Source organism: Mytilus californianus, unplaced genomic scaffold (genome assembly GCF_021869535.1).
Source record: "Mytilus californianus isolate M0D057914Y unplaced genomic scaffold, xbMytCali1.0.p SCAF_5, whole genome shotgun sequence".
In the NCBI taxonomy this organism is placed as follows: Eukaryota; Metazoa; Mollusca; class Bivalvia; order Mytilida; family Mytilidae; genus Mytilus; species Mytilus californianus.
The window spans coordinates 82,923,114-82,936,802 of record NW_026262701.1 but is presented as its reverse complement, the minus strand read 5'-3'; the positions used below and the strand labels follow the sequence as shown (position 1 = coordinate 82,936,802).

The window sequence follows — 13,689 nt, the reverse complement described above, 5'->3', positions numbered from 1 at the left end:
TGTATCTATTTTCAGTGGGTTTGGTAGAGAACATTATAGAACATGTAAAACAGACACATGCCAAATTAAACCTAGAATCTCTACAAATTAATAAAGCGAACAAAAAGAAGGAAGAATCTCATGTACAGGAACTAATTTTGACCTTTGACCTGCTACGCAACTTTATATTCAAGAGTTTAGATGCTAAGGTTTGTGTATTATCTTTTTAAAGTGTATGTAATTGGCTCTCATATAGAATAACTGATTGAAAAATTCAAATAAAGAATAATATTCAATGAGTGATCAAACAACACATTAATTCACTAAGCTGTGTAGCGCATCAGTTAATTATCAGTGTTTTTCTGTGACAAACTGAAGATTTTTTGGTATTTAAATTCCTGGATTGGTTATTCTTTTTATTACATTTACCGTGGGCTTTTTAATGGAAATAGTATATAAAATACAAGGAACTATATCTTTTTCTACTCATTCCCAATTTGTTTTGATGCAACGTCTTTGACAGTGTCATGAGAACACCCATAGTTGTATAATCTAGAGGAGTGAAATTATCGGATTTATTTCACATGTAAAATTATCGGTTTTCATTTACTTAGGAAACCACTGTATTCCATTGCAACCAATGTAATAAGTGATTTTTATCATATGAAATTTTAGGTTTAAATTAGACTGCAATTAAAGGTAAATGGGCCCTTCTGTTCCTTAAAATATTATATCAATCTAAACTTTCTTGATTCAAGAAATGATTTATTTTTTATTAAAATAGAAATTGTCCAATGACAGATTTTTAACACAGAATATGCTTTTATATTTATTCTTGCCTATTTGTATGTATCGAATTCTATAAAAAAAAGTTATTTAAAAGTAAGTTAGTAAGTATGTAATAACTTTAATTTGTGTCTGAAATTAAAAAAGAAATATATTTACAGAGTTGCCTCCCTTATATCATATTTTGTTCATTTAGTAAACATAACATTGTTCTTTTCTCATGCAGATGGCCTGTTTTTACAGTGGACTACACAACATGGTGCACAGATTATGGACCTGGTGCTTATTGGACTCCAATCTTTTGTCATCATCTTTAGCACTGCTGACAACTTTTGTCGCTAAGTGTCCAACGGGTTGGTATTTTTTAAAACTTATCCAGTCAGTCCTTGACTAACAGGCATGTCCATGAGACTGTTAATCAAGGGTCCCTCTCATGTTTAACAGTAGACTGCAACCCTTAATATTAAAGGCACTGCTGAAAACGTGCAGCAGGATATCATTTTTTACTACCAAAACTTACTGATATTATATAGGTCTCAACCCAAGTTAATTTTAGAAAAGAATAGAAAAAATATATTAGTTTCATAACGTGCACTTTTATTGTAAGTATTGTAAAAATGTTAACTACCGAGCGGAATAGTAGAAAAGCTGCAAATTAACAAAGAGTTCTAAATAAAATAATTTATTATGCAGGATTATTAATTTCAATACGTTCAGATACAACTAATTCACACAATTTAAATCAAGTCAAAGAACCTGCATAATGTCAGTGTTTAGACAAAAATAACGAATATCAATAAATATATGTTTCAATAAAAATCGAACAATTCCAAATTTAGGCCAGGGTTGGGCTAAAAATGTTTCACAGCAAAAACACCACCGTCAAGTACAATGTGTAACGGAATTCACTGTCTTTTTACACAAATAATACCTGAAGATGTGTAATTACATGCTAAAATAGCTTAACTTAACTTCTTACATAAATTCACAAAGCCAAACGTGAAATAAATAGGTTAGGAGAACGAAAAGCAGCCTTTCTCTGGGACAGTTAAATTTCAACTTACCAAGTTGTTTACGTTCGAAACCAAGATGTCATTATCATGGAATATTTCCTGTAATTACTTACATTTCTCGGATCTCGTATACGCGATCATTACACTGACAAATATGCATGACCATAAATTATATACAATTAAAAGTTTTATTCCATAATAACAATACTTCAATAAGCACACCCGGAATTAAATCCCATTTTTCAGAAATAACTTCTTTGTTGTGATAAGAACGACAACTCTTGCACAAAACATGGAACTACGGTTTGGCGGAAAATGTGTCAACACAGTAAATTCTACTGAAAACGTTGATTAATAAATGAAACGAGACTAAAATGTGCTTTATCAGGTCTGTCATACCTTTACACAAATTGGGCAAACTTAGATAATATGAAAGGAATGATCGAGGTTTGTTCAAATATCATTTCAGTTTCACAACACTAGATTTGGCATCTTTATTAAATGTTAATACTCAATTCACTCAAATAATCAGTTTTCTGCTCTTTTTTTCGTCATGCTTGAAGATATAGATTTGACATTTGGTATATTGTTTTATCATGACAAGTTACAGATCAAGTTCAAATTTTGTTCCGGTGTGATGATTTTGTGCAGAGTTATGGTCCTGGGACTTAGAAAATTCACTCAAATAATCAGTTTTCCGCATTTTTTTTCTTCATGCTAGAAGATATTGATTTGATATTTGGTATATAATTTTATCATGACAAGTTAAAGATCAAGTTCGAATTTTGTTCCGGTGTGATGATTTTGTGCAGAGTTATGGTCCTTGGACTTAGAAAATTCACTCAAATAATCAGTTTTCCGCATTTTTTTTCTTCATGCTTGAAGATATTGATTTGATATTTGGTATATAATTTTATCATGACAAGTTACAGATCAAGTTCGAATTTTGTTCCGGTGTGATGATTTTGTGCAGAGTTATGGTCCTTGGACTTAGAAAATTCACTCAAATAATCAGTTTTCCTCACTTTTTTTCATCATGCTTGAAGATATTGACTTGATATTTGTTATATACTGTGGATTCATTTATTATCGTGGGTACCAATTTTCGTGGATTGAGGGAAACTAGCATTTTCGTGGATATTTGATTTCGTGGATTTGCCAATGTCAGTGTACAAAGCAATAAAACATTTGTAATTCGTTGAACATTTAAATTCGTGGATCCACAATAGTTTACACCATGACAAGTTATAGATCAAGTTAGCATTTTGTTCCAATACAATGACTTTTTAACCGGTAGGGGACTATGTATTGCCATGCAATACTCTCAGAATGCTTGTTTACTATAACTTTTTTTTGATTTGGTCAAATGGCTGGAAATGTGCATACAGTGCTAGTTATTTTATGGGTATACCAGGCCTACGGTCATAAAACTTATCAGTAATTGGATTACAAAGTTCGTGATCGAAACACCAAATATACAATAGTTTGATTAGTTGAATTCTGAGTCAACATTCGATAAACTTAATTCCAAATTTTGATGACCTCGAGGCCAGGTACACATTCTGTCCTATAATTTATGTCATTTCATGTAGTACAATACAATATAGATATGTTTTTGAAAGTAACATTTTGTATGACAGATGGTGATAACAAGGCATATAAGAACACACCAAGCCAAAAAATGTACTTAATAGGTCAACCTAAAAATATTTAACTTTAATAAATTATCATATTTGTACTATGTAAGATGTTGCCTTATTTTTTATTTTTTTCATCTAACATTTTATTACAGTATTTACTAAACCATGTGTCCCACATTCCCCCAAAAAGTTGATTTTATGAAAAGCATATTTTTATTACATGGCAATAAGTACAGTTCAGAAAATGTATGTATTTTAAAAAAAAAATGCCAAAAACATGTAGAGAATGAAAATCATTTATATACTGAGTGCAGAAAGTAAATGAAAATCATCTACTAACATTATATGATAATGACGAATAACCTATTTGTGACAGAATTCATTCCCTGTGTAGAAATTGTACAGAACCATTTTACCCTTTTAATGTAAAATACAGAAAATTTTCTGGACAAAGAGATCAGACAAAAAGCCAAAAAAAGTCTAGGCTTGTGTGTAGACTTCGGCAAAACCAGGAAATCAAATATCCACAAAAATACAATTTTTCCTAAATCTACAAAAAATGATACCCACGAATCCACAGTAAATCTTGGTTTTCTTTTTTTCAGCCACAAGTTCATTGGCATACTCTAGTCCTTCTGCAACTACAGTTACTACAGCTCCTAAGACACAACAACTAAGTACAAACTCATTGGTCCATTGTCTGATCAAACTAGTATCTAAAGATAACATGAAGGAATCGCAACTCAAAATGGTCTTCTCCTTACTGGCCACGCTGACTTTGTCATCAGAGTGTAGGAATATCATGTTTAAGGTATGTTTCTTGAAGTGCTTTAAAGACATATTGAGGCATATTTCTTAAGGAATAATTCTTGACAGCTGTAAATTTGTTGCTAATGCTAGGAAGCAGATTTTGCTCAAATAATGGTACATTTGTTAGAATTAAGAACTCACATTAATTTTTTTTTACAAGAAAGGAACATTAGTTATTAACATGACGTCCATTTTATTAGAATGGCTTAGATAGAAATTTTAAAAAAGCAGTCAGTTTTAAATACCAAATATGAAAACAGCTTCATTTTCTATGTTTTTTTTTTTTTTTTTTGTGATTAAGTTGCTGTTGTTGGTTTTCGCCTACATCTCTTTTCAGTAATATATAAAATATGTTTTTTTTTCTTTTAGAGTAATTTCTTAAGTGAATTTGCTGAGATGAACCCTAGAAAGACCAAGAAAACCAAAAAACAACAGTTTCTAGAAGTCTGTTGGTTAGAACTGCTTCTTAATTTATCTTTTTCCGTTGAAGGACAACAAATGATCTTGAAAATAAAAGGTAATTTTATACAGTAAAATATACACAGTAGACATCTCAGTAGTCTCCCTTACACTTCTTAAAGTTTAAGGATGTATTCTTCTGACGTTTCAGTTTCGTTGAAATCTCGTTCTGGAATTATTTCCGAAAAATGTGATACAAGTGGAAAATATCAATGAATTTAAAAAATATTACAATTAAACTTAATTCTGTGAAAAAATTGTGTATTTACAATAAGTAGTTTTTGAGTAATAAAATTTTCAAATTTTATAACCAATCAAGTCAGTCTCATTAGCCAAAATGTTGAAAAAATGGGTAAGGGGTACAAGAAATGATTTTACCAGATACATGTACATCCCATATCAATTTTTTCTTTTCAAATTTCTTAGATATGTATTTTTACAATCATTTATAACAAAGAAGTTGCAATAATATGCTTTTTGTTCTCAAAAAAGAGAAAAATCCCAAATTTTGACAATTGACAACATGGTAAATTTGACACGAAAAAGCAACAAAATTTTATAAAACTTTCTTATATTAACACCTACCCATAGTTTTTTTAAGTTAAATTTATTCAGATTGGTCCACTTCATCTTAAGCGAAAGTATGAAATTGTGAAACTGTGATTTTTTTCATGATAATAGCCCAAAAATGGGTAAAAATTGATGAAAAATTGGAAAATCATCAAAATTGGGTACTTTCAAATGGCTGTAGCAAAAAAAGAAGTGCACCACCATATGATTTTTTCTTCACCAATTATTTTTTTACAGTCATATAAAACCAAAGCTCAGTTTAAGAAAAAAAGTTTAATTCTACAAATTTTTGGCTCCTCAGAGGTGTACATCCTTAATCAACAAAGAAGAAATTTAGCCTAATGAAAAAAAGGTGTTATTTGAGTGTGTTGAATTACAAATTTATTCTAAGATGAAACTGTCCTTATAAGTTGAATTGCTTCCTTTGATAAGGTTGTGAAATAGGGGAATACTACAAAATTTGAATGTTAAAACTGATGACTGGTCGGAAGAATGCCAACAGGGTCGCATTATTTACAAATAGAACATAGGGGTTTGGCTGTTCACACAACAAGGTCTACCATGAAATTTTGGAAAAATCGGCCCACCATTTTTGCCCCTGAAATGTTTTTTTTTCTTTCTTTTTCTTTTTTTTTCTTAAAACAAAATTTTATAAACATTTACATATGTTAATAGATACATCAAGTGCCGTTACCTTATCTGGCCTTGTTAACATTAGTACAGAGCATATGTTATGGTTAGTTGTGTAAGTACACAAATTTTCATTAATTCGGATATAACTTGCGTCTACCCCTGAATGATTTTTTTCATTCCGCGCGCAACGCTCTAATTTGTACAATTCTTGCCAGATTGTTATGAAATTTATGTTATAGGTTTATATCATCAATGTCTTTGACGAGTTTAAAAATCAGTGCAGATCAATTATTTTTAAAAGAGTTAGGCCCCTTGGAAATATTGATTATATGAAAAATTACATTGTCAGCGTTCTCATGTGTACAATTATTGCTAGAATTTTATAGCACTTTAATCATAGGTTTATATCAGCAATGTCTTTGACACTTTTGAAAATAAGTGCTGATCAAATATTTTTAAAGAGATATGCCCCTTGGAAATATTAATTATAATGAAAATCATATTGCATTTGCTCTGAAGCCTTTATTTCTCTAAGATATTAATAAAAAGTTTTAAAGAACAAAAAAAAGTGCTTCTTTCTAGTTACTGCCCTTGTATCTTGGATAAATAGAATATGTGCTGCGCGGGGGACATTGGAACTTTGTTCTTTTATATTATTAATTGTTTTGTTTACAATTAGCTTGATGAACATGTGTAGTGCTATGGAATATATCTGATCAAGTGGATTAACGATGGAATTTTTCTACATATTTGTTTTGCAGAAATTCTGTTATAACGTCATGTTATTCTGTGTTAATTGTTTGATTGAAATTCATATGTGTTTTAAAAATATATTATCCACGGTAAAATTGGATAGTATTTTATCAGATGATTCAATTGAAGGTAATATTCATTTACTAAGTTTTCTTGTCATATTAGATAGCTTATCTTGAATATCATTGTACCAGTGAATGGTTAGTTGACAACAAAAAAAGGAAACTAGTAATATAACATAACAAGAATAAAACTAGTTGTAGAAAAATATAATCAAAGCTCTATACAAAAATTATTAAGTAAGTAAATATATAGATATTACAGTAATACAATCTATATCTGAAAGAAATGTTATTTTATCAAAATAGCAAGTTTATCTCATTATATAAATCAAGTTCATACCACTTTCCTCATATTTTTATTTTAAATTACTTTGTTTTTTTTAGTTGATTAAATAACTTACCCTCCTTAATAACTTACCAATCTTGTATCCTAAAAAGTTTCTTGTCTCAATATAATTTCTGATTTCGTGTCTAAATATCTTGAGTGACTGTATATTTTTGATTTTTTTGTCTGACATATAGTATACTTTATATATAGTGTAACTAGTTAAGGTTAGAAGTAAATTGAGTTCATAATATTCTTTATCATATACTTTATATCCAAAAACTATACTTTTCGGATTAATAGCATGTCTTCCAATGTATAAATTTTCAAGAATTTGTTGTACTTACTTCCAAAAGGATTCAAAATATGAGCATTTTAGAAAGAAATGGTCATAATCCTCTAATTCTTTACAGTGTATGAATCTGTTATAAAAATAGATTCAACTACAAATGTACAATTATGAACAAATTAAGATAATTCCTTGTTTAAAGTCCTAATTAAAAAACTAAAGATTTTTTCACAAGGTAAGCAATACAGGAACATGTGTGCCTCTTGTTTGCTTTCCTCTCAAACAGCCATGTATGCAGAACCTAATGTATTGATTTATTGTGTAAATTGTTATTGTCCTTTATATTCATGAAATACACAAATTATAAAAGAGCATACACATGAGTACATGCATTTTATTTTAAAAAAAGAATGACTTTAAAGAAGATTCGGGGAATCAAGGCTTTTTCCAACAAAATTTGCCTTTTTGACCAGTGTACTAGTTAACGATCTTAAAATTCTTTTAAAAAAATATGCCAATTTTTTTTAGCTGATATAAGTGGGACCTTTAAACTCATAATATCCTTTTTAATTTTTAGAATCAGTAGATTTATTACTAGACTTTATGGAATGTAGTCAGGGAAAACCAGCAGAAGTATCAACACTTATTATCAGAAACTTGTGTTGTCATTCCAGTAATAAACCAAAACTTTTAGCCAATGGTAAGTACAATATTGGTCATCAGAAACTTGTTTCGTCATTCCAGACCCAAACTGTTAGCCAATGGTAAGCGCACGATTGATGACTAGACAATTGTTTGGTTAGTCCAGTTATAAACTAAAACTTTCAACTTTCAACTAGGGTAAGTGCTTCATTGATCATCAGAATCAGAAAATAATAAAGATAGGAAAATGTATAAGGCCACTTTTCTGGCCTATTGAATAGAAAATCAAAAAGTATTATAAAATCTACCAAATGATATCCTTCCAATGTTCATAAGACATGAGTGTGTCAGATATATATCCGTATTTATATTTTTGAATTTTGTCTTTCCGATTAGCAGTAGAGCTTCAAACGTCTGTCATTTAGTACAAAACAGCAAAAACTGCCATAAATAGCCTCTTTTTGAGATCTTGTCATTAATATTTAGATATGTGCAACAGCTTTACCAAAAAAGATAGTTTTCTACAACATGTATTCTTAAAAAGAGGTTAAAGTGTGTAAAATAAGTTTTGGGGTAAAGCTGTTCCTCATATACATTTTGACCAAAAACTAAGCGTGAAATCACCAAGTGACCTTTCTGCACTAAAGTGTCAAGATTATATTAACCTGTTTATTTATCTATAAAATTAACCTAATTATGAAAGTCTTGAATAAGTTTTTTTTTTTTTTTGCAATTGCAGGCAACAGATTGTTACAAATGTATGGTTTAAAATGTAAATAAATGAAATGCAGAAGTTACAACACAATATAAAAATAGCCATTAAAGTGAAGTTTAAATGGTTTTTGTCAGATTCTGAAGTCATTTTCATAGTAAAATGATAAAAAGTATTCCTATTGGATCCCAACCTGAAGGATATTTTTGTGAAAGGAGATCCATATACTAATACCACTCAGTAATAAGAGAGAAAAAGGAAATGAGCTTATAATCCCCATAAACTACATATAATATTTTACTGTAAATTCAGAAATTAATGCGTGCATTTTTTATCACTAATCACTGATTACTGATAAAAATGCAAGATCTGATTAATGTGATTGCAAATATTTATGTGAAGGAAAAGTGCTAGTAAAAGTATGAATACAAGTTTTCATTATTGCGAACCATATTCTGCCATCAGTACTACACACCCACTGAGAGTGGGGGAGTACACTGCAATCACCTTTTCCATCCATATGTCCATTCTTAAGTTCATAACTGGTTAACCACTTAATTTGAACAAAAGATGCCATGTAATTTGGAATGTAGGGTCAAAATGTGTTGTTTTTTTCCCCTAATTTCAAGTTTTTTTCACATTTCTCGATCGGTGTAAGAAAAACATTTCTCATCTCTACAGAAAACTTTGTTCTCAGCAAATGATTGGTCGAAATTTAATTATGACGTCGAATTTTCTTGGTTTCTTCTGAATTTCCTATTGTGACGTCATGAAAAAAGGCGACCATGCCTGATGACGTCACATAAAAAGAACACATCTTTCTGCAAATCTTTGAAAAGGAAGGATAAACTTTGTTTAGATATTGTCTAAGAAATCATTAGAGAAACAGATTCCACCACTATAACTCGTGTATTACGATATTTCTCCACTCTCAACAGTTAAATTTTAATCATTTAAAAGCTTGGCAAGCCTCGCGCTTTAAACATTAAAATTTAACTGTCTCAAGTGGAGAAACATCGTAACACACTTGATGCAGTGGTGGAATCTATATTTCTTCTACGATAGCCACTAATGTTGGATGAATACTACCACTCAAGACCTAAAAAAAATCACCAAATTGACAATACAGCAGTAGAATGTTCCAAATCTCTCGTAAAACTTCAATTGAGGACAGAATTCACACAAATCTTTACATGTAGGCAAGTTTCATATCAGATTTTATTAGAAATTAAAACTAAATACAATTCTAGATGTACAATTTGACTTAAAAACATAAAACATGGATATAAAATCCTACTGTATACATTAAAATCATTTACAACTAGACAAATCAATAATATTGTAATGTTATGAAAGTGAAATTTTTAAAGGTAATCATTTTCTCACTGTTGGAACTAAATACCTTGTTTAATGTTGAAACATTTGTTACTTAAATTGTGTTTTTTTTAATCAATAGTGAGATATTTCAACGGTAATCCTTCTTTCACTGTTAACATCATATTTTTTTTATGTCATGTATGTTGAAACATTTGTTATACTAAAATAGAATATGTTTTTTGTATCACTCAGAAGCTTTAAAGGATTGTTGTTATATGTTGTTTAACATTAAAAAAAATGTTTCAACAAAAGTTACAATAGAAATATTAAAATAACAATGTAAATGTGGTTTCCTGCAGATTCTTGGTCAATTTTATAGAAAATAATCTAAAATTTCACTTTCAAAGTGTTGTTATGAATGTATGGTTTAAAATTAAAGCAAATGTTAGACAGAAGTAAAATAAACAAATGTAAAAATTGCCATTTAAATGGGGTTCAAATTGTTTCATTCAGATCCTGAAGAAATTTTACATTGAAAATAATATTAAAAACATCTTTCATTAATAATGATCAATTCAGTATACTTTATCATTGTTTTTTATGCCCCACCTAGGGGCATTATGTTTTTCGATCTGTTCATCCATTTGTCCGTCTGTCCCGCTTCAGGTTAAAGTTTTTGGTCAAGGTAGTTTTTGATTAAGTTGAAGTCCAATCATTTTGACACTTAGTACACATGTTCCCAATGATATGATCTTTTTAATTTTAATGCCAAATTAGAGTTTTGACCCCAATTTCACGATCCACTGAACATAGAAAATGATAGTGCGAGTGTGGCATCCGTGTACTATGGACACATTCTTGTTTTTTTATGATAGATCATGAATTCCTGATACCAATACAATCCTCTACAATAATTCCCTCAGTAATGAAAGAGAAAAGAGGAAAAATACCTTAAAATGCTCCAAAAAGTCAACACAACAGTTGTTTTTCGTAAATTGTACTGTTGTAAATTAGGCGGTTAGTTTACTCGTTTGAATTGTTTCAAATTTTTTATGTCAGGGCATTTTATAGCTTACTATACAGAGAGTGTTTTTCTCATTGTTGAAGTATGGTGACCTATAATTGCTAATATCCACATCATTTGAACTCTGATGGATAGTTGTCCCATTGGCAACCATACCACATCTTATTTTTATATAATATATTCTATTTCACAATTATATACCTTTTATCCTTGCAGATAAATTATTACCAGAAATAATGAAATGTGTAGATGGTGGAATAGATCCCTTACAGAGAGTTGCCATTTCAGCCCTCTGGGCACTTGTGTACAATAACCAAAAGGTTAGTTTGTATATAAGTTTTATATAGAAAACTTTACACTGAAGATTACCTTATCTTTACTATCTAAGTCATCACAGGTTTTAATGTTTTGAAATAAATATTTACTTTTTTGACTTTTATAGAACAAAGCTTTCGTTTAGGTTTTAAAAATGTGGAAAATTGCAATCAAAAACAAAAAGTTTCAGAAAAGTAGTAGGAGTGGAAACGCAAGAAATAAAACTTCCGCGGATATTTCAAGGAATACTGATTCAAAGAAAGATGACCATTTTTTTAAATATACCAATAGAATTATGTACAGGGCCAATTTATAACAACAATTTTCCAGACAACAGATCTATTTCACAAATTCAAACTTTATTTTCTAAATGAAAGGCAGTGTTAGAAACCAAAACTTTCAACTCATGACAGTCGAATTAAAATAAAATCTATTTCTATCAAGCGGAAATTATTGATATTGTTAAATAAACAACACTCCTAACATCTTCAATCATTTTTGAATTTGATTACCACATTGTATCTGCAACACTGATTTTAAAATATGATCTAAAGATTAATTAATTAATTAGTCGTAAACCTTGCAGCTTCTAATTTACTCTTACTAAAGCTATTCTTTTATGTTAATCGTGTATGTGTTTTTACAAGTAAACATAAATGCAGCAGTTTAATTATACTTAATATAAGTCAACTTATAATTAACATGAAATCTACATTATAAAAATAAGGTGATGTGGTATGATGATCATTAATGATCCGACGAAAACTGTTCACTTTGTTTAGACACAAAGGTTTTTTGATCGATTTTAAACAATTGCTTTAAGATACATGTACAAATGTGCTGTTTCAAGATCATATACTAAATTTTGTACAGGCCTCCTACAAATCATAAATTCAAAACGACGTGAAATAAAATTCAGTTGGTAAATCGTAAAAATTTCCCGGTCTACAGTAGTTTTATAACTATGTTTTTATAATAGTTTTTGTAATGTTATATTACTCTTTTCCAGGCCAAAGTTATGATGAAGAATGCCAATTTGTTACCCAAACTTCAGGAGAAGATGAATAATATGTATAACCAACAGGCATTACCAGAAAAATGTTTAACAGACTTACAGTGTGTCATAGAAGCTGTGTCAGAATAACATTGGGACAACTTTATGTTTTTAAAAATATTCATTACAACAGAAATATTGATGTGTTAACCTATTTTTATGCAAGTGGTTATTTTCAGTTTCAGTTTATCTAAGTAGTTGGTCTAGTAACTGCTAGATTTGGACTCTACGAAAGACTTTGGGTAAAAAATGTTCCTCAAAGTTTTCTATGAAAAAGGAATGATTTTATATTTGGTCTTCATCATGATAATGTGTAGCTGAGGTGTATAAGCAATTTTCACATCTGCCATTCAGCCACTTCCTGTTTGTCAATAGTTTAAAATTTTACACTACTTGTTGTACAAGGAAAACTTCCATCAAAATTTTCTTGGCTTCAATGACTTTAGGGAATGATCAGTTATGCTTCAGTATACATGTTACCTCAATAAATTGCATGCAGCAATGCAGGTCAAAACAGGGTATTGGTTTTATATAAATTTAAACAAATTAGAAAGTGGGACTGAGTTAATCTGAAGATAAAATCATACCAAATTAGCTGTTTCACTTGAGAACATTGATTTCAATATCTCTTAGTTGTTTAAGAAATAGCTTTGGATGGGAATTAAATTTAACTGACCATTTGCACAAAAATTGGAATAACACATAAGTGTTTTAGTTGTTGAATTAATTTTTTGAATTGTCTTCAAAGATTGGTTCCTCACTAGGATTTCTTTTTCATACTAGTAGATTTTAAAGTCAGCTAATCTTCTATTATCTATATATTATAGAGGATGGTGCTGCCTACTGATTTATGAATATTCATAAGTGATAAATGTCAAGTCTGATGGCAGGTGGGTACGACTCCAATCTAAATTGACTAGTTTTGTCATGGTTCTCTACGGGCACTCCAGCTTCCTCCACCAATAAAAACTGTCTGCAACGAAATCACCAATAGTGCTGAAAGTGGCATTAAACACCAAATAATCAATAAAGTCTGATTAAGCATTTTCATTTATCAATGATGCATACAATCAACAAATATTTTGAAACCAGGCTTTTTGATTTTGTCCAGTTGTTTTGAATTATTGAGAATAAGGATTTTTTTTTCTCTCCCAAGAACGTTTTATGTTGTGTTGTTCAGCATATGAAATTAATTGAATTAAACTATTTCTGTATCACTTATGTTAACTATACCGTCCAATTACTTATTTATAAACTTTTGTAATGTTATAGAATTATTTTATATTTATTTGTATATTATATATGT

The 13,689-nt window shown here is 29.7% G+C and overlaps 1 protein-coding gene across 1 annotated transcript in view; it reads left to right on the top strand.

Annotated features, from left to right (window-relative positions):
* The window catches only part of LOC127703184 (rotatin-like), a 108,168-nt gene extending 94,479 nt beyond the window's left edge, over window positions 1-13,689 (top strand). The window contains exons 41-47 of the mRNA XM_052207713.1: window positions 16-188; window positions 992-1,118; window positions 4,024-4,229; window positions 4,598-4,745; window positions 7,897-8,019; window positions 11,231-11,334; window positions 12,339-13,689. Of these exons, the coding sequence (XP_052063673.1) occupies window positions 16-188; window positions 992-1,118; window positions 4,024-4,229; window positions 4,598-4,745; window positions 7,897-8,019; window positions 11,231-11,334; window positions 12,339-12,473 (1,016 nt within the window). The 3' untranslated portion in view covers window positions 12,474-13,689. The remainder of the gene's footprint in view (window positions 1-15; window positions 189-991; window positions 1,119-4,023; window positions 4,230-4,597; window positions 4,746-7,896; window positions 8,020-11,230; window positions 11,335-12,338) is intronic.